Source organism: Eleginops maclovinus, chromosome 12, assembly GCF_036324505.1.
Source record: "Eleginops maclovinus isolate JMC-PN-2008 ecotype Puerto Natales chromosome 12, JC_Emac_rtc_rv5, whole genome shotgun sequence".
NCBI classification, from domain to species: Eukaryota; Metazoa; Chordata; class Actinopteri; order Perciformes; family Eleginopidae; genus Eleginops; species Eleginops maclovinus.
In genome coordinates, this window is record NC_086360.1 from 2,883,328 (window position 1) to 2,902,004 (window position 18,677).

Here is an 18,677-nt window from a genome sequence, read left to right on the forward strand (position 1 = left end):
TTACTTACATATATTATATATATATATATATATATTTTAAATGTTTAAAATATCCACATTTTATTTAAACAACATTGACATTTGAGAACGTAGCTACTCTATTTGGATTATGCAAAAATAAATCAAGGAAATTTAAATGTCAAGGGCCTTAATCTGGGCTGAGCATTGTCAACTGTCTTGTAAAGGGGCAATGTCAAGATGTATAACGTATATTCCTTGATGAATACGTGTATAACTGATGGTTTAGGGACAACTACTATCTGGTCCATGTGAAATGGTCCCCTATTTTTATTGATAGGTGTGTCAGTTAAATACTGCAATCTGAAGATATTTCCCAATGAGCTACTTTTGTTTTTCAAGCTTTTCTGTTCACTAAATGTCTTTCCTTTATCAGCCCTGCTGTGCATTGAACACGCCATGTCACCAGATATGAGCTCGAATGGTGGGATACATCAGATAAACCCTGTGAGTTGTGGCTTCAGGTCATAGATCCTGTGTCAATAATCTTCCAGGCGTCATGATGACATGAGAACGCCCGAGAGAACCACACCTGGGCATACAGTCTGTCATAACAGCACACACTCTTCACACACGGAGCCCAGCATGCAGTGAGGCTGTTCACCACGGGAGGTATGTTCATAAAAACTGTGCGCGGGAGATGGTGTCTGTAAATCAACTATATACCATTTATACAGACGGGGAAGTAACTAAGTACATTAACTCAAGTAAAATTGTGCTTTGCTTGATTACATTGTACTCTATGCCACTACAATTCAAAGGTAAATAGTGTACTTTTACTCCACTACATGTATTTAATCCCTTTAGTTACTTTACAGATCTGGATTAATGATGGTAAATATAATCAGCCCTTAAATCAGACTTTAGTTCACCTGGAGTAAATCCAGCAGCTACCCTGCAGTATACAAAGCCATTCAAACTAGCTGCACCTTTACCAGCTCTGAGAACACTTTAATGATCAATAATTATAAAACATATCAGAGATATTATTCTGAAATGGACCAATCAAACAATGACTACTTTTACTGTCGCTACTTTAAGTACATTTAGATGAGAGTACTTTCTACTTTCACTGGAGGAACATTTAGAATGCAGGACTTTTACTGTGACAGAGTATTCCTACACTCTGGTACTTCTAATCTTTTGCTTATGTACAAGAACTGAGTACTTCTCCCACCTCTGAGAATATACATGCATGTAAAACATTTTGCACTTAATGTATTATTCAAGTCATTATGTTAGACACTGCTGTGAATTGTTGTGCTGGTGAAATATGAATGTTTTCTGACAGCTCTATGGTAAAGTTTATCTATTGGAGACTTTCCAGTGAGCTGGCAGGTGCTATAAATGAAATAACTAAACCTATTTACACTTCCAAGATTTCTGTTGAAAGACTAAGAGGATGACGTGCCTTCAGTCCGATAAATGTCCTGCCAGGATCCCTTCAAAATAAAAGCCCCTGAAGTGTTATCAGATGTGCAATATTTACTATGAATTGGTGTGTTACATTTTTAGAATATTAAAACGATTTTATTTAACATCTGTTGATAAATAGCATATTTAAAAGATTAAATGTAATAGCCCTATATGTGTTTAGAAGGTTAACCAAGTGCAACATTATTATGATAATTATTATTATTATTGAACAAGGCCCATGCAGAGAAATAGATGTTCATATCTCAAGAGAAGAGATGCTTTATACCACATTATAGATAAAAGCTAATTTCCATCAGCAGACTCTTACACACCTAACAATCAACAAACATTAAATACATTTCAGCCTATGACACTAACAACTAAAACTGTTAAAATACAGATGTTTAAAATAAACATACATCATGTTGGAAAGTCTGGTTGCCCTATCAATTTATTTGCATCATGGGAAAAGAAATGATATTCTGAACAGGTTTTAGGCTCAGCTGGAAGAATATTCCAATGACATTACTATGACGTAACTATGATATGAATATAATTCATACAACTAAACAAGACAATAGATTAATTAAACAAAGTGTTGACACCTTAGTATCCGGTTTTGTAGTTGTTGACATTTAGAAGTCTTATTTTGAAAGGTTTTTTTGCGGGTGGGTAGGACGCCATGTTTGTGTTCTCCAGCAGAGGGCGCCGTGCTCTGCTTACACTTCACCAGTGCTGTTTGCTAGTCGGAAGTGCACTTTATTTCCACCGTGTTTAGGTTGCTTCGGACACGTATGGACAAACGTGTGGAGGACAATGGGTAAGAATAAGATTTTCAGCTCATAAAATAGGATAATGTTCTTTTAGTGGGAGCTACAAGAGCTAACGTACCTATGGTGTTACAGCGGCTCCCCTCATATATCCTCTCTGCTTTTCAATGTCACCTTTTGAGCCGGCGGATAAACAGAGAGTGGAGTGGAGTAGATTCACTTCTGTGGTTCTGTAGTGGTTTATTCAGATATCTATATTGTCCCCATTGTAGTGTGTAATAAGCCAATATAGAACAGATACTACACCGCATCCCAAACGACAAAACCATAGTGTTTCATTGACAGTCAATTAGAGCATTATGTTGTACACTGTCTGTCACTGACCTACAAGTCTTCCCTTTTATTTTTCATATTTGTCTTATTCTTTTAGTCCAGAACGAGTGTGGCACCCTTACCCACCAACCCCGTTACTCATGTTATCTGAATAAGACATTCATTTCAAAGTTATCTTTCTTTTGTTAAATCTAATTCATCCTTGCCTTGAAAGTAGCATTACATTCCTCAGCTAGCATTAATTCCTGAGGTAAAAGCTAACAGGTCAGATTTGAAACCCTGTGACTATAATTAGAATAATAACAGTTACAGATTTGAATTACTTGAACTACAATTTATTATCTTCAGTCAAAGGAAATCTTTAGATATGATTAAGCCAACTCTACATGGTTTAAATGTATTACTGTATTTTCCCAGAATATGAAATTCCTTTATTGGCACTATGGAGCCTAAGCATGGTAAGGTTGCAACAATTAACCCTTTTTCTTATCAATTAGCTCAAAATGAAGACACCTGTGTTAAATTATAGTTAGATAATGCTAAGCTCTGACTGCATTTTGCACATTCTTGCACACATGCCTGCAAAAGCCCTCCACTTTAAAATAAAATCCACTGTAATTTGCCATATATTGTCATATTTGAAAGTGTTTTTTTTAATAGCTTTTAAGGTTCTTTGTATATTTAAATTACAATTTGTTGTAAATCCCTGTCTTTAGCATTTTCTTTTTTAATGCTAAAAGTTTCTTAAAAATAACCCTAACCCTAGCCTAACCCTTTTTTTAAAATGATTATCTTTATATTTTGACCTACTTTTACAACTTATTTTCTTACATTGTTTATGTTTACATCAACAGACTCAACATCAAATTCATTGTATGTGTAAATATACCTGGCAATAAACTTAATTCTGATTCTGATTAAGAACATTTTCTCAATAGCTTTCTGTTCTAGCCCACCATTGAGTGCTGTTAAAAGCAACAAATAAAACATCTCTTCAAAACAGAGAAACTAGGAAAGAAAGGGCGATATTTTCTAAAGTACTCAGTTCTTAATGTCCTCCAGTTCTGAATTAACCCATGAATTGCTGTGTTGTTGCAATTGGTCTATCTGCTACTGAGCTTTGTTTCCCATTAACTCATACCGGGATATTTGTTCTGTCACCAGAATCTCCAGAGGAATGAGCAGGCTGTATCTTTTAGTTAATACTGTATCTTGGTGCATGCTTTTTTCCCCAAATGTTTTTAAATTATTCTTTAAAAAAAGTTATCTTCAAAATCGACCCAAAATTAGAGTATATTGTAATGTTCTTGTTAGATCTGCCATTTTGATCCTATAAAGGTCAGAAATGGATTCAGCATCCTCAATAACCTCCAAAACCACTTCAAAATTGTCCAATACGGCCAAGCCATTTTAAAATATTTTCCATAAACTATAATGGAATAAATGCTAATCAACACAAATTGTGGTAATTGTGCAAATTGTCAAACATTTGCAAGTTAATATCCAGCAGTTTGTATGAGCTGGGGACCCGTACTATACATTTCTCACATAAAACTCTGGGGTGCTCAACATTTCCAGATAGGAAACACAAGAGGTCAATAGGACTCTATGAGCTGGTTACTAGACTCTCATAATGAATCAAAGTCAATCAGTAAAACATTATGTGTATTTGTGTTTCTGTACTGAGCCATTTGTCATTCTAGAATGAATATAAAAAAAAGTGAAACTGAAATATAATCAAATGCAGAAACATGGCTTATGAAAAGTGAGGATGGTTGGAGGTGTGAGTCTCGCTGGCTGTTTGCTGTAAAGAGGAATTTGTGAAAATGTAAATGGCCTGCATTTATCCAACACTTTGAGCTGTTTCTCATTTAACCATCCAGAACAACACTCAAACACTGAAAGCAGCAAGCTACAATCACATAAACATCCAGAGTATTTGGGGTTATAGTCTCCTTATGAATACAGGCTTATGATTTGTCTCCTGTGTCCTCACAGAGATCAGCAATAATGCCACAGCCCAGAATGATGCTGGTGGTGACGGGAGATGACTTTGGCTACTGTCCCAGAAGAAACCAGGGGATTGTGGACTGCTTCAAGTCTGGAGGCATCTCCAATGTGTCAATGCTGGTTAACGGCTCTGCTGCCAAGGAGGCGGCAGATCTGGCTCAGAGGTAGGGTCACGACAGGGGCACACTTTCAAATAATGGGGGCACATTAAGTAAATAAATCAGTGTTACGATCACCTTATGTAAGTAATAATTTCCGTATGATTAAATGTTATTGAAGCGGCATAGTATAGGCAATAAAACTGAAAATGAACTCCAAATAAAACTGCGACTGAGACATCAGAAAGCAAATATAATGCAGGGAATAATTATCCAATGTCAGGGCAGGAATGTAGTGTTGTTTGTTTTTGGTCGATGATCCAATATCCAACATACAAAATGGTTTCACCTTTCCTTTCCCTGGTAAATAACCATATGCAATATATTATAATCATCAGGTGCCCAAAACTGCCTTCAAATAGAAATCATTACTAAAATAATTACACTAAATAATAATATATTTACTATTAACGAAACATAAATCAATATATAGTGTCTTACATTTTTAGTTCAATTTAAGAAATGTTAATATTTGAGGGGCAGCTGTGACTCAGATAGGTACTTTTACTTGAGTGAAGGATCTGACTACTTCTTCCAAAGCTGAATACAATTAGTATACCTTGATATATTCATTGTTCATAGTTTAATGACTTTAACAATTACTTTATTTAAGATATGCAAACATTTACCAGCTTTTCTTTGTTAATATGTGCTTTTATATTGTTTGAATTTTCTGTATGTATAACACATGTGGAAACTTTGACACTCAGGTGGACTTTGACTTGTAAAAATTCTTCACGAAAACAAGAGAACATGTTTATTTTTTATCAAACCAGAAATAACATTAGTTTATTGAAATCCCAGAAATATGCCGTAAATTGCTTTAACATAGTTCACTAAGTATCATGAAATAGCAGCGTACTCGCTCATGCGTAGAACCGATCAGGCTTCCGGTATGGATCGGTTAATGACAGGTCTAATGGCATTACCGTGGCTGACAAGGGAAGCTGTAGTTCCAGCATTTGGCCACTACCGCCTTGTTTCATTAGCGACATTAACCCAGCCCCTACATATTTCCCCTTCCCTCTTTGATAACTTGTGGACTGTTTCTCGTATTAACGGTTTTAATTCAAACAGTTTAATAAAAACACATTCACAATTGTATTGCTTTTGAACAAAATATGTGCCCCCCACCTCTCGATAAGTGCTGTAGTAGCTTGGCTTCCCTCACAATGAAAAACATCAGGTAAATCTCCTTAGGTTTTGCCCCACACCAGATCTGTGGATTTTTACATCCTGGTCAACGGTGCCCTAACACATGACTGGTCTCTTAGCCGTGGTTTAAACCAAATCTGAAATCTTCAGTCATTAGGGAAAGGTCAAGAGAAGAGTGGAGTATGTGAACTCTTAAAGAACATGTATAAAATAATTGAATTGAAATAAAACACTGCTAATCTGGAACATTTGGTAAATGTTGTGTGGCACCAGCATCTGCAGGTCGCTGTGTTTCCTTTGGTAGAAAGCCCGACACATCACCTCACTGCCTTCTTGTTGTATCCCAACGCATATGTACACACCTGGCACAAAGTCCAGCTACAAATAACAAGCAGCTGCCACATAAAATACACACAGTGCCGGGCAAGTCATATTAATTTATACTGCCCATTGAAAAGCAACAAAAGTCAATCAAATCACTTAAAGAGATTAAACTGCAACACAGACATAAATGAGAGAATATAGGGAAATTAGTCCTATCACAAATACCAGGTACAAGTTTCACAATGATGTTTGCGTTTGACCAACAACACAATCTTGATGGTTAATTGCAATTTAGTGGCAATTCAACCAGAGACTTTACAATAATAAATACACCAGAGCTCTTTTTGATAGGGCTCTTACACTTCCTGTAAATGATATTACATTTAATACAGTCATTTAAATAACATTTAATTATTAAAGTAAGTTGGCTTTGAGAAGCAAAATGTAACTGTAGCTTAGTATAATGAGAAATAAGACCACGCTGATTTAGTCTTTAATCATTTGGGTTTTGAATACTTTAATGGCTAAACAATTTCTAACAAAAACAACAAGTACGTTTGTTAATCTATTTTTGACAACAAAAGAAACGATGCTGGGCGATAAGATGTTACAGATTATTTTTTGCTTCCTGGACCTGTTGCGCTAAAGAGCTAAAGATGCTCACCAGAACCATCATTCAAAGAACAGCAAGAGAGGAAGCATACTTTAGAGAGTGCATCTGATACAGACCATCTCTGTTGTCCACAGATTCAAAGGCTTCATTTACACAAAAGCCACAGCAGAGATGTGCCAAAGAAAATCTGGAGTTCCAGGCTCCTCCAATAATGCCACATACAATATACTTAGGACACAAAATGATCAGGGCATACGAAATAGAAAGAAAATAGTGCAAGAGAAGACTAATCGGTTCATGAAAAATGTGTCAACGAATATTTTGTAACAATTTTTAAAGATTAGTCGACTAATGCGGAGCAGCCCTAACGTCTATAAATAAATGTGTGTCCCTGGTGTGTAAGGAGACTCATAAAGTGTCAGAAAATACAACCCTCTCTCTGTTCCTCCTTACCCACATCTCTAAAAACAGGGGTACAAACAAGCTGATCCAGATTTGCTTCGGTTATGACGTCATACCCGAAATGTGGGCTGGCTTTACACTGAACTCCTGGCAACGTCCTTGTCCACGTGACATCCCAACTTATCGTCCCCCATATAGAGTTGTTGTATATAATACATATAATGTCTCTGTTCTGGTGGTAAACTCTGAGAAGTGTTTCAGAAATAATGCTGGATGTGGTTTGGACATAATATGGCGTTTAATCACAGCAGCGTTTAGCTGAGTTTCTCCAGGTAGAAAACTCTCTTCAGAGGAGAGATCATGACGCTCCAAAGGGGCGTGGCCAGAAGCAGCTCCAAAGGGGCGTGGCCAGCAGAAGCTCAGTGCAGCACTACACACCACGCAGTCTAATAGTACATATACAACTGAATAACATATATCATTGCAACCCATGTCATTGCGGTCAAATTAACGGAGTTAGTAATCATTTAAAATTGCGCGCCAGGAAATCTCGGAAAACGTTCTTGTTTGAGACACTTAGGGGCGGAGCTCCATCATGACGTCACAAGTGTAACCACAAGTCTGGCGTCCATTGTTGCCGGTGTGTTTCGTGGTGTTTTGCTATGTCAATTCTAGACTAAAATGACGAAAATCGCTAGCGGGAAGCGATGGATTGTGGTCTTCTGCAGCAACACCAACTCGGACAGAGTGTCATTGTTTACATTACCGAAAGATGACAGTATGGCCAGAGCTTGGAATCGGGAGGTGAAGCGGACATGGGCAGATTGGGTGACACACAAAAAGCATGAACTACCGTAGTAATGATGTATATCATTTGAAAGCTGAGAGTCTCAATAATCGATTCATGTAAAGCTTCCCATGAATAAACATATATTGTGTGTGTAAGATATGTTTATCCCAATGTATAACATATCAAAATGCCCCCTGATGTCTTTTCTTGTCAGGCACAACATCCCCATGGGTCTCCATGCCAACCTGTCAGAGGGCATTCCAGTGTGCCACAGCCTCCGGCAGGCCTCCACCCTGATCAACCAGCGCGGCTTCTTCCATGGGAAGGTGGGCTTCCGTCAGGCCCTGGAGAGAGGTCAGCTCAGCATGAAACAGGTACACTGCTCCACATGCATGGTGTTAGCATGGCTGAACCAAAAAAGTGTTTTGACTCAGACATGGTGCAGGATTTTAGTCCATTACGGCGCAGTGTGTTACCAGTAGTTTTCTTGGTGACTGTGGTCCCAGCTGCCTTCAGATCATTAACCAGTCCCTCCTGTGTAGTTCTTGGCTGACCCCTCACCTTTCTCATGATCATTGATGCCCCAAGAGGCCAGATCTTAGATGGTGGAGCCCCAGACTGAGGGCGATGGACGGTCATTTTGTGCTTCTTCCATCTTCTAATAATGAAACCAGTTGTCTCTCTCTCACCAAACTGCTTGCTGGTGGTCTTGTCTTCTATTCCAGCCTTGTGCCGGTCTACACTCTTGTCGCTGATGTCCTTAGACATTAGTTAGACACAAGACCTGTCTATGGTCTGGCCCTCGGTGGAGAGGTTGTAATCTGATTTATTGACTGTGGACAGGTGTCTTTCATCCAGCTAAAGAGTTGAGGAGTACTTTCTTAAAGGGAGAGGACTTATTTAACCACTCTGTGGGAGCCAGAATCCTTGTTGGTTGCAAGGGGATCACATACTTATTTCCCCCAATTAAATGCAAATCAATTTTTTAATGTACATTTCTGGATTTTCTTTTTGATATGCTGTCTCTCACTGTTAAAATAAACCTTCCATTAACAATATAGACTTTTAATTCCTTTCTAAGTGGGCAAACTTACAAAATCGGCAGGGGATCAAATACTTATTTCCTTCACTGTAAATACCCGGATACATAAACAATGACATACAATGAAAGGGTTCAGATATCAAGCAGTATATAAAATAAATCAAATGGGCTCCACATTTATCATATGTGATGAACACATTAATGATTTTAAGTACTTTGAGTATAATTTGAGGCTAATCATTTCTGTACTTTTACTTAAATAAGATTTTGAACGCAGGGCTTTTACTTGTAACGTGTTTCTTTTGCAGTGCTTCTTTCACCCTTATTTTAATGTTATCTGCAATGCACAACATGCCCAAAGACCAGAGGAGTGATGTACTTGATCTATAAAACCTGTTTAATGTTTATATCCTGTGCAGTGTGTACCCCAAATTGCTCTAAAAGGAAAGTACGTTTGAGGCAGAAACCTGCACACAGTTCTGTAGGAATTAGAGTCAAACACACAGAGGCTGCGGCGCTGTGTGCCAGAACATGACGCACACTGGAGGCTGGTTACTGGCACAGAGTCACACAATGCAAGACAAACCCGTTTGTTTGGCTGTGTGGGTTCAGACTTAATCTCTTTATATTGCGCGTCCAGCCACAGAAATACACCTGGAACCTAGTTAGAAGATCAGTGAGTAGCAGCAAGAAGCACAATAGAGAGGGTAACCAAACTGAACAGAAACCATGAGGGACTTTCACAGTATTTCATTATGTTTACATACTTAATTTACATGAAAGAAAACTGTTCAATGACGTGATGTTGTCAACTCGACCAAATGATATCTTATGGTTGCTTTGATTCTCGGCTGTGTCCTCGGCTGCTCTCTGTGTGGAGATCAGCGAGCATGGGTTCAAAAAAACCTCAGAGAGCAGAGGAATAACCGGTTCAAAGTGGTGTTTCATTATTATTTGAACTCTTCAACTGACTTGGTCGTGACTCATCAAACTACATATCACATGTGGTAGAGAGGTCATGTGTTTGTGGAGTCATTTTGCATGACTGCAGAATTGGAACTGAAGTTTAGGCCAAATAGCTGGTAACTAGTTTTTGTTAATACATGGCTAACAAGACTCCCTGTTTCTCCTTTACAGTATTGTTACAGTTTAGCTTTTTCCCTTCCCAGGTGGAGCTGGAGTTAAGGGCACAAGTCCAACTGTTCAGGGAGCTGACGGGTCACCTGCCTCACCACATGGACGGACACCAGCACGTCCATGTACTGCCAGGTAGTCGAGTAAAGTCTGGAAAAAAATGTGTGCCGATTTGACATTGAACACACCCTCTGCAAGTTATTTCAGGGACGGAACAAATTTGAATATGCTAACATGGACAAGGAACAGGGAAACAGTCTTCCACCTGTGTGTAGGAATACTCTGTCACAGTAAAAGTCCTGCATTCTAAATGTTCCTCCAGTGAAAGTAGAAAGTACTCTCATCTAAATGTACTTAAAGTAGCGACAGTAAAAGTAGTCATTGTTTGATTGGTCCATTTCAGAATAATATCTCTGATATGTTTTATAATGATTGATCATTAAAGTGTTCTCAGAGCTGGTAAAGGTGCAGCTAGTTTGAATGGCTCTGTATACTGCAGGGTAGCTGCTGGATTTACTCCAGGTGAACTACAGTCTGATTCAAGGGTTGATTATATTTACCATCATTAATCCAGATCTGTAAAGTAACTACAGGGACTAAATAAATGTAGTGCAGTAAAAGTACACCATTTACCTCTGAAGTGTAGTACTGAGTAGAAGTACTTTTGGCTCTTTTGTCAAAATGACCCTCAAAGTGTCGGGGGTGGAGAGAGAATCTGCAATCAGAACTGTACCAAAAAGCACAAAAAAGATGACTTAAGAGATTTACATATATATTTTACGTGTTATTTAGCTGATGCTTTTATGCGAAGGGACCTGCAAAAACTGCATTCAATCATGAATATATATACAGGGCACTTCTCCCTCTTACTATCAGCGTGTGCCCTCAAACTGAAATGCAGATTTTCCCCGTAAAATGGTAGAGTGATGCCAGAAAACAATATTTCTGTTCGTCAAAAACTGTATAATTAATCAAAAAATATGAAAAGCGTGTCAAATAAACCATCCGACGGCATTGACAGAAGAAAGAAATATTATTTTCCTTCTCCCTCCAATGCATTATTTTCACTGGAAAGTCATTTTGGCAGGAAGTGACCTGTAGATCTATGTTTTACATTTAGATGTTTGAGTTCTTTGATTGTTGTGCATTAGGTGGAAGATGTGTGAGTCTGTCCCGTGAGTGCTGACGTGTTGCTCTGTGTTGCAGAGGTGCGTGAGGTGTTTGCACACGTCCTGTCAGACCTCCAGATTCCGTTCACTCGTGTTCCAGTGGAGCCCGGTTTACACGGCTGCCCCGCGCTGCCAGCACACCTCCAAAGATTCTACGCTCAGGTGGAGAAGGACGCCCGGGACTCCATCCCTGTGTTCACTCGCTACGGAATCAGGTGTGTGTGGAATGTAGCTCAATGAATCCTTCCTATGGTTGTACTCGTCTGACAGAGATTTAGAGGAGGATTCTAAGTCCAGATGGAACAACTGGTGTTCATAAGGACAGAATGTGCACACCTCACATAGACTTACGCAACATTCACACGGTTCCGTTCCGTTAACGCTTGCCGGAGGCGTATCTGGCGCTTGTGGTTAACGCGACCGACTGGTTCCGGACACTCAAAGCGAAAAAGCCCACTTTCTATATGAAAAGACGGAATCTAAAACATGTTTTGATTGACAGCTAATGTCACTGGTTCTGTTTTTGGCAATCAACACATTTTAGGATTATAAAAGAGGCCCTATTATGCTAACTTGGGGTTTTCCCTTTCCTGTATTGTGTTCTACAGGTTTTTGTGTATGTAAATGGTGTACAACGCCGCCCCCCGAACACCCCACACTTGAATTGCCCACATTGGACTCCTTTACTGAATTTCTCCTTTACTGGATTAATAAAGGTCCATCTTAATCTTTGTTTACTTCATTACATTCCAACACTATTGGTTCTATAGAGTGGGCAGGAACGAGTCCTAAAACCCGGAAGTGAGTTAGCGACATTAATAACATCAGCAGTCATCACAACAGAGCTTCCCAGCTAACCAATCAGAACAGTCTGGGCTCTGGTTTCAGACAGCGGGTGAAAAGAGGTGCTGCAGCACAGGCAGTATGAGAAAGATAAAGAGCTTTGTGAACATTAAAGCATATAGAGTGGGGCAGGAACGAGTCCTAAAACCCGGAAGTGAGTTAGCGACATTAATAACATCAGCAGTCATCACAACAGAGCTTCCCAGCTAACCAATCAGAACAGTCTGGGCTCTGGTTTCAGACAGCGGGTGAAAAGAGGTGCTGCAGCACAGGCAGTATGAGAAAGATAAAGAGCTTTGTGAACATTAAAGCATGGAGACAAGTCCCAGGAGAGACACTACATACTGATATACACCTGAACATCAGCAGGAGAGGACTCTTTAAAGTAGAGATGCTACATACTGATATACACCTGAACATCAGCAGGAGAGGACTCTTTAAAGTAGAGACGCTACATACTGATATACACCTTGAACATCAGCAGGAGAGGACTCTTTAAAGTAGAGACACTACATACTGATATACACCTGAACATCTGCAGGAGAGGACTCTTTAAAGTAGAGACACCACATACTGATATACACCTGAACATCAGCAGGAGAGGACTCTTTAAAGTAGAGACACTACATACTGATATACACATGAACATCAGCAGGGGAGGACTCTTTAAAGTAGAGACACTACATACTGATATACACCTGAACATCAGGAGAGGACTCTTTAAAGTAGAGACATTACATACTGATATACACCTGAACATCAGCAGGAGAGGACTCTTTAAAGTAGAGACACTACATACTGATATACACCTGAACATCAGCAGGAGAGGACTCTTTAAAGTAGAGACACTACATACTGATATACACCTGAACATCAGGAGAGGACTCTTTAAAGTAGAGACATTACATACTGATATACACCTGAACATCAGCAGGAGAAGACTCTTTAAAGTAGAGACACTACATACTGATATACACCTGAACATCAGCGGGAGAGGACTCTTTAAAGTAGAGACACTTCATACTGATATACACCTGAACATCAGCGGGAGAGGACTCTTTAAAGTAGAGACACTTCATACTGATATACACCTGAACATCAGCAGGAGAGGACTCTTTAAAGTAGAGACATTACATACTGATATACACCTGAACATCATCAGGAGAGGCCTCTTTAAAGTAGAGACACTACATACTGATATACACCTGAACATCAGCAGGAGAGGACTCTTTAAAGTAGAGACACTACATACTGATATACACCTGAACATCAGCAGGAGAGGACTCTTTAAAGTAGAGACGCTACATACTGATATACACCTGAACATCAGCAGGAGAGGACTCTTTAAAGTAGAGACATGACATACTGATATACACCTGAACATCAGCAGGAGAGGACTCTTTAAAGTAGAGACCCTACATACTGATATACACCTGAACATCAGCAGGAGAGGACTCTTTAAAGTAAAGACGCCACATACTGATATACACCTGAACATCAGCAGGGGAGGACTCTTTAAAGTAGAGACACTACATACTGATATACACCTGAACATAAGCAGGAGAGGACTCTTTAAAGTAGAGACACTACATACTGATATACACCTGAACATCAACAGGAGAGGACTCTTTAAAGTAGAGACATTACATACTGATATACACCTGAACATCAGCAGGAGAGGACTCTTTAAAGTAGAGACCCTACATACTGATATACACCTGAACATCAGCAGGAGAGGACTCTTTAAAGTAGAGACGCTACATACTGATATACACCTGAACATCAGCAGGAGAGGACTCTTTAAAGTAGAGACGCTACATACTGATATACACCTGAACATCAGCAGGAGAGGACTCTTTAAAGAAGAGACGCTACATACTGATATACACCTGAACATCAGCAGGAGAGGACTCTTTAAAGTAGAGACACTACATACAGATATACACCTGAACATCAGCAGGAGAGGACTCTTTAAAGAAGAGACACTACATACTGATATACACCTGAACATCAGCAGGAGAGGACTCTTTAAAGTAGAGACACTACATACTGATATACACCTGAACATCAGCAGGAGAGGACTCTTTAAAGTAGAGACACTACATACTGATATACACCTGAACATCAGCAGGAGAGGACTCTTTAAAGAAGAGACACTACATACTGATATACACCTGAACATCAGCAGAATATAGCACTTACAAAGATGTGGCTTATTGTAAGCTAATGTTCCTGCAGGATTCTTGCTTTTCGGAGTTTCTTCATGGTTAAATGAGGTGATTGTCTGTCTCTTGGGATGAAAGCTTCAGAGATGTAATGAAATACACAGAACACATGCTAACTGGACCTATAGATATTATTCCAGCAAAACAAACGCATGCATTTATGGAGAGGTCAGTGCCCAGAAGGTGAACAGGCTCCTCTCCAGCTACCAATCCTTACAAAGTATTTATGTGATCCGTACAGGGAATCAAATCTGTGATCTTCAGGTTCCCCAGACTTCTCCAACATTTGATGACGATGAAAATTATCATTCAGGTATCTCTGCTGACGGTGGCATGCATTAATGATGGAGCATGCAGCCCAGTGTAATGGTTGTGTGTCACAGCTGAGGCTTCACTTCACAACACACACACTGTGCTGTCTGTCCACTCGTAGATCTGCACACTGCTGGAGGAAGCAGAAGTATTAATGTGTAAGCAGGTGGTCCAGTCTGCTGACATGTCCTTAATACCACCATGTGTTCGCATGGCTTCACTAATGCCATGCAAAGACTGGCTTTGCATAGCTCTGCCTTCGGAGTGAACCGCAGAGTTTTGACCTCTCCATCATTGTCCTTTCTCCAGGGCGCACACCCAGTATACTCATAACCTGCAGACATGGTTGCAGGTTGGATTAAAAACACAGATGGATGAATATTTAAATCCCATTAGATGTTTTAATACCCAGAGGTGTCGCCCTGCTCAGAGGCAGAGGTGGAGGAAGTATTCAGATATTGTACTTAAGTAAAAATAGAAGTACCAGAGAGTAGGAATACTGTTGATTATTATAATTATTGATCATTAAAGTGTTCTCAGAGCTGGTAAAGGTGCAGCTAGTTTGAATGGCTTTGTATACTGCAGGGTAGCTGCTGGATTTACTGCAGGTGAACTAAAGTCTGATTTAAGGGCTCATTATATTCACCATCATTAATCCAGATCTGTAAAGTAACTACAGGGACTAAATACATGTAGTGGAGTAAAAGTACAAAGTAGCTTGAAATGGAAATACTCAAGGAAAGTACAAGTACCTCAAAATGTTACTTAAGTACAGTACTTGAGTAAATGTACTTAGTTAGTTTACACCTCTGATGCACGTCCCTGATAAGGGTTGATGCCGCTTGTTTGTTTGTTTGTTTATTATTGAAGGTTGATAATGAGCTGTCAGCTGCTTTATGGCTGACTTTGATAAGGGTCTTATCCTCTGTCCACAGATGGCCCCATGTGTACCTGGGACTGACCACCATGGGCCAGAACATGTCTGTCTCCAACCTGCAGCGGGCCCTCAGCCACGCGCTGGCTGCGGGGCCCCCAGGCTCTACCTCCAGCAGTGCATCAGGCTCCAATCAGCCTGTGGTCACAGCAGAGCTCATGGTCCACCCGGGTTACCCCAGTCACCCCCAGGAAGGAGGCTGTGGAGAGGGACCCGACGACTTCTCCAAGTCCGCTGACAGACAGCACGAGTTGAGCGTGCTCAGGGACCCCGCCCTGCTGGCCCTCTACCGCCAGGAGAGAGTGCAGCTGTGTGCCTTCAAACACCTCTGAGACACAGTCGATATAACACCATTCTCTCTCAATCTGCCCTAATGAGCAGTATGTGATAGGGGGGGATTTTACTCCAGACGTAGTTTCCATAATAGCATACCTTATCTTGTTATTAAAACAGTTCCTAAAAGCACAGAAATATGTGCACTGCCATGTCTAAATAATGTTTCATGTATATACAGAATAGCGAAGTGTTTCACAAATAGCCGTTTACAACGCAAGTATAAACAACGTTACAATAGGATATCTACAGTTCAGTAGGAAAATGATGGATTCAAATTCTAACTAATCAGTCTCTAATTTGTTAATAATGAAGGAACCTCCACACTGAGGTTGTACTGAGTTATAGATGCTCTATAGATCCTTACAGTCGAGAAGAAAAGAGAACAGAAGCCCTGCACAAACCATGGTAACCTCCCAGCTCGGTTTCATGTTCACTGTGTGGAGAAGTGAGCAGGCGTTTGCAGAAGCTGACAGAAATATCCCATTATACTCCTTTTCAACAATCTCTGATTGGCTGAAACACCAAACAGATCATTGTTCCCATAAACCCCTCTGTTTCAGGCCTGTTCCAAAAGTGCTGATTCTGTGTCTGTAGCTTTAAATGCTAATGAGCTGCTGCTGGCCACGCCCCTCTGAGAAGTGATTGCTTAAAAAAAACACAATGGTGCTCTAGGAGGAGATTCAGGTGATAAGGTGGGTGGGTGTTACCTTGGTAGGTGATTGGCTAATGATTGCACAATCCAACAAAACATTGTGACATCACAAAGTGGCCAAATCTGATCAGCTGATTTTCAGACAGGTTTTTATATATCAGGACCAAAAGAGATGGATGTTGTGGGAGCTAGGATTAGACAGATCGGACAGAAACTAGCAGGGGTGGGGGGGTCAAACATACAGTACATCACAGTTTACAAGGCCACCTCCTGCCTCCCCCTGCACCCACCGGGGTTGTGTTCACACAGTTATCACGCAGTCAGGGGTTATTAGCTCAATGAAGCTCAGAAATTGGGTCAATAATCGGGATAACCTGTTGCGTTGTCTCCATCCCAACCACTGTGATGTCTCCAGATGTCAGCTGATGAATGAAACCTCAGAAGGAAATAAACGTGTCCTTTAAAGGCAAACCCACAAAATGATGATTTGTACACCAATCAATCAACCCATTTTATCTTTTACTGTTAAACAGATATTTTCAAAGGCTGCACACGGTGAGTCATTGATATGCAATTAATCGTTTAGTGGATGGAGACTTATTCCTTAGTAAATGAAGCCATGTTGTGGATTAGATAAATGATTCCTAATGAACGCAGGTCTGTAGCACTGAACATCTGATAACCTGCCAAATGTCGGACTCAGTGAATGTGATGCACCTGTAACAGTACGCTTTGTAATATTTATAGCTTTTATCTGGATATTTGAAATGGTATATTTTGATAAAGTTTCTGTGGAAACTTTTTTTACATTGCTGTGTTTTAAATGTGACAGAGATAACAACTGAACAGCTGAGCAAATAAATGATGTCAAAGTGATGTCTGATGTTTCTTCTCTGATCTAAAGCAACGTGTTGTTTTCTTATATCTAATTCTTACGTTTTTAAACCCTTCAGAGCAGCTTCTGCACATATTTTCCAAATGTACATAAACGGTGATATTTTTATGATATTCTTATTCTTTTTCCATTGCAGAATATAGACTCGGAGGATGAAAGCCTCTATTTGTCACACACACACACTGAAATCTGATCTCTGCTTTTAACCCATCCAACTGGGAGCAGTGGGCATAAATTGTACAGAGGGGAGCAATGGGGGTTGGGGGGGAGGGGGGTGTAGGGGGTGTCTGGTGCCTTGCTCGAGTGCACCACAGCAGGGCCCAGGAGGTGAACTGGGACCTGTAAGTAGCAGCCCACCCTCCATATTTAGGTTTGCTAGGGGACTTGAACCCGCGACCCTACAGCTCTCAGTCCAAGTCCCGACTTTTTTTTCTTTTATTATAAAATTTTACATTTTATTTATATTTTTACATAATATGTACATGTACCAGAAAAGGTCCTTTATGGACACATTTATTTGAGCACAAACACAAATTATAAAAATAATAAACCCTCCTACGCCAAAAACTAATTATGAAAACCAATAAACAAGAAAAAACATACATGAATCAAATAAATCATAGGAGGAGGAAGAGGAGGAGGAGGAGGAAAAGAAGAAGAAAATGAAGAAAAAGAAGAAGAATACCCTTAATGGTCCCACAGAGGAGAAATTGTACTAGGAGCAGTGGGCTGCCATATGTACGGCACACGGGGAGCAATGTCTTGCTCAGGGACACCATGGTAGCACTCGGTCTTTCTGGGACTTGAACTGTGACCTTCCAGTTCCCTGGCCAAGCACACTTTGCCACCACCGCCACCAAAGAGAGAGAGAGACCTCAAACAACTGTTTATTTTACAATCACAGTATTTAGTTTTGTTGTTCAGGAATAAGTTGTCAAATGTAGGCAGCTGTTTTGAGTCAGCGGGTTACAAAACTGCTTCTCTTTAACATGCACTCCTCCCTATCGTGACTCATCACCGATATATTCCTGAGAATAGACACACCATTTACCAACAAATCTTTGGAATCACTCAAGATTTAATAATGTCTTGTGGTATTCTTTCCTGTGCTTCCCAGTCTAGGTCTGGATAGTACTGGAGATTGAA

At 40.0% G+C, this 18,677-nt stretch overlaps 1 protein-coding gene across 2 annotated transcripts; it reads left to right on the plus strand.

The window, feature by feature from the left end:
• Positions 1 to 96: 96 nt before the first annotated feature.
• ydjc (YdjC chitooligosaccharide deacetylase homolog) lies at positions 97 to 17,512 on the plus strand. 2 transcript variants are annotated; one of them, XM_063896788.1, is made up of 6 exons: positions 97 to 630; positions 4,536 to 4,711; positions 8,204 to 8,363; positions 10,201 to 10,300; positions 11,372 to 11,549; positions 15,650 to 17,512. In XM_063896788.1, the coding sequence occupies exons 2-6, from the start codon at positions 4,548 to 4,550 to the stop codon at positions 15,978 to 15,980; spliced, it is 933 nt and encodes a 310-aa protein (XP_063752858.1). In that variant the 5' UTR covers positions 97 to 630; positions 4,536 to 4,547; the 3' UTR covers positions 15,981 to 17,512. The 2 variants fall into 2 exon arrangements, with proteins under 2 accessions (XP_063752858.1, XP_063752857.1); XM_063896787.1 differs by lacking the exon at positions 97 to 630 and adding an exon at positions 2,142 to 2,254.
• The last annotated feature ends 1,165 nt before the right edge of the window (positions 17,513 to 18,677 follow it).

Excerpts from the sequence above, each read along its gene's own strand:
- ydjc (XM_063896788.1), top strand. The coding sequence starts at position 4,548 with ATGCCACAGCCCAGAATGATGCTGGTGGTGACGGGAGATGACTTTGGC. Across the intron at positions 4,712-8,203 it reads GCGGCAGATCTGGCTCAGAG|GCACAACATCCCCATGGGTC; the intron begins GTAGGGTCACGA and ends TTTTCTTGTCAG. Across the intron at positions 10,301-11,371 it reads GCACGTCCATGTACTGCCAG|AGGTGCGTGAGGTGTTTGCA; the intron begins GTAGTCGAGTAA and ends TCTGTGTTGCAG.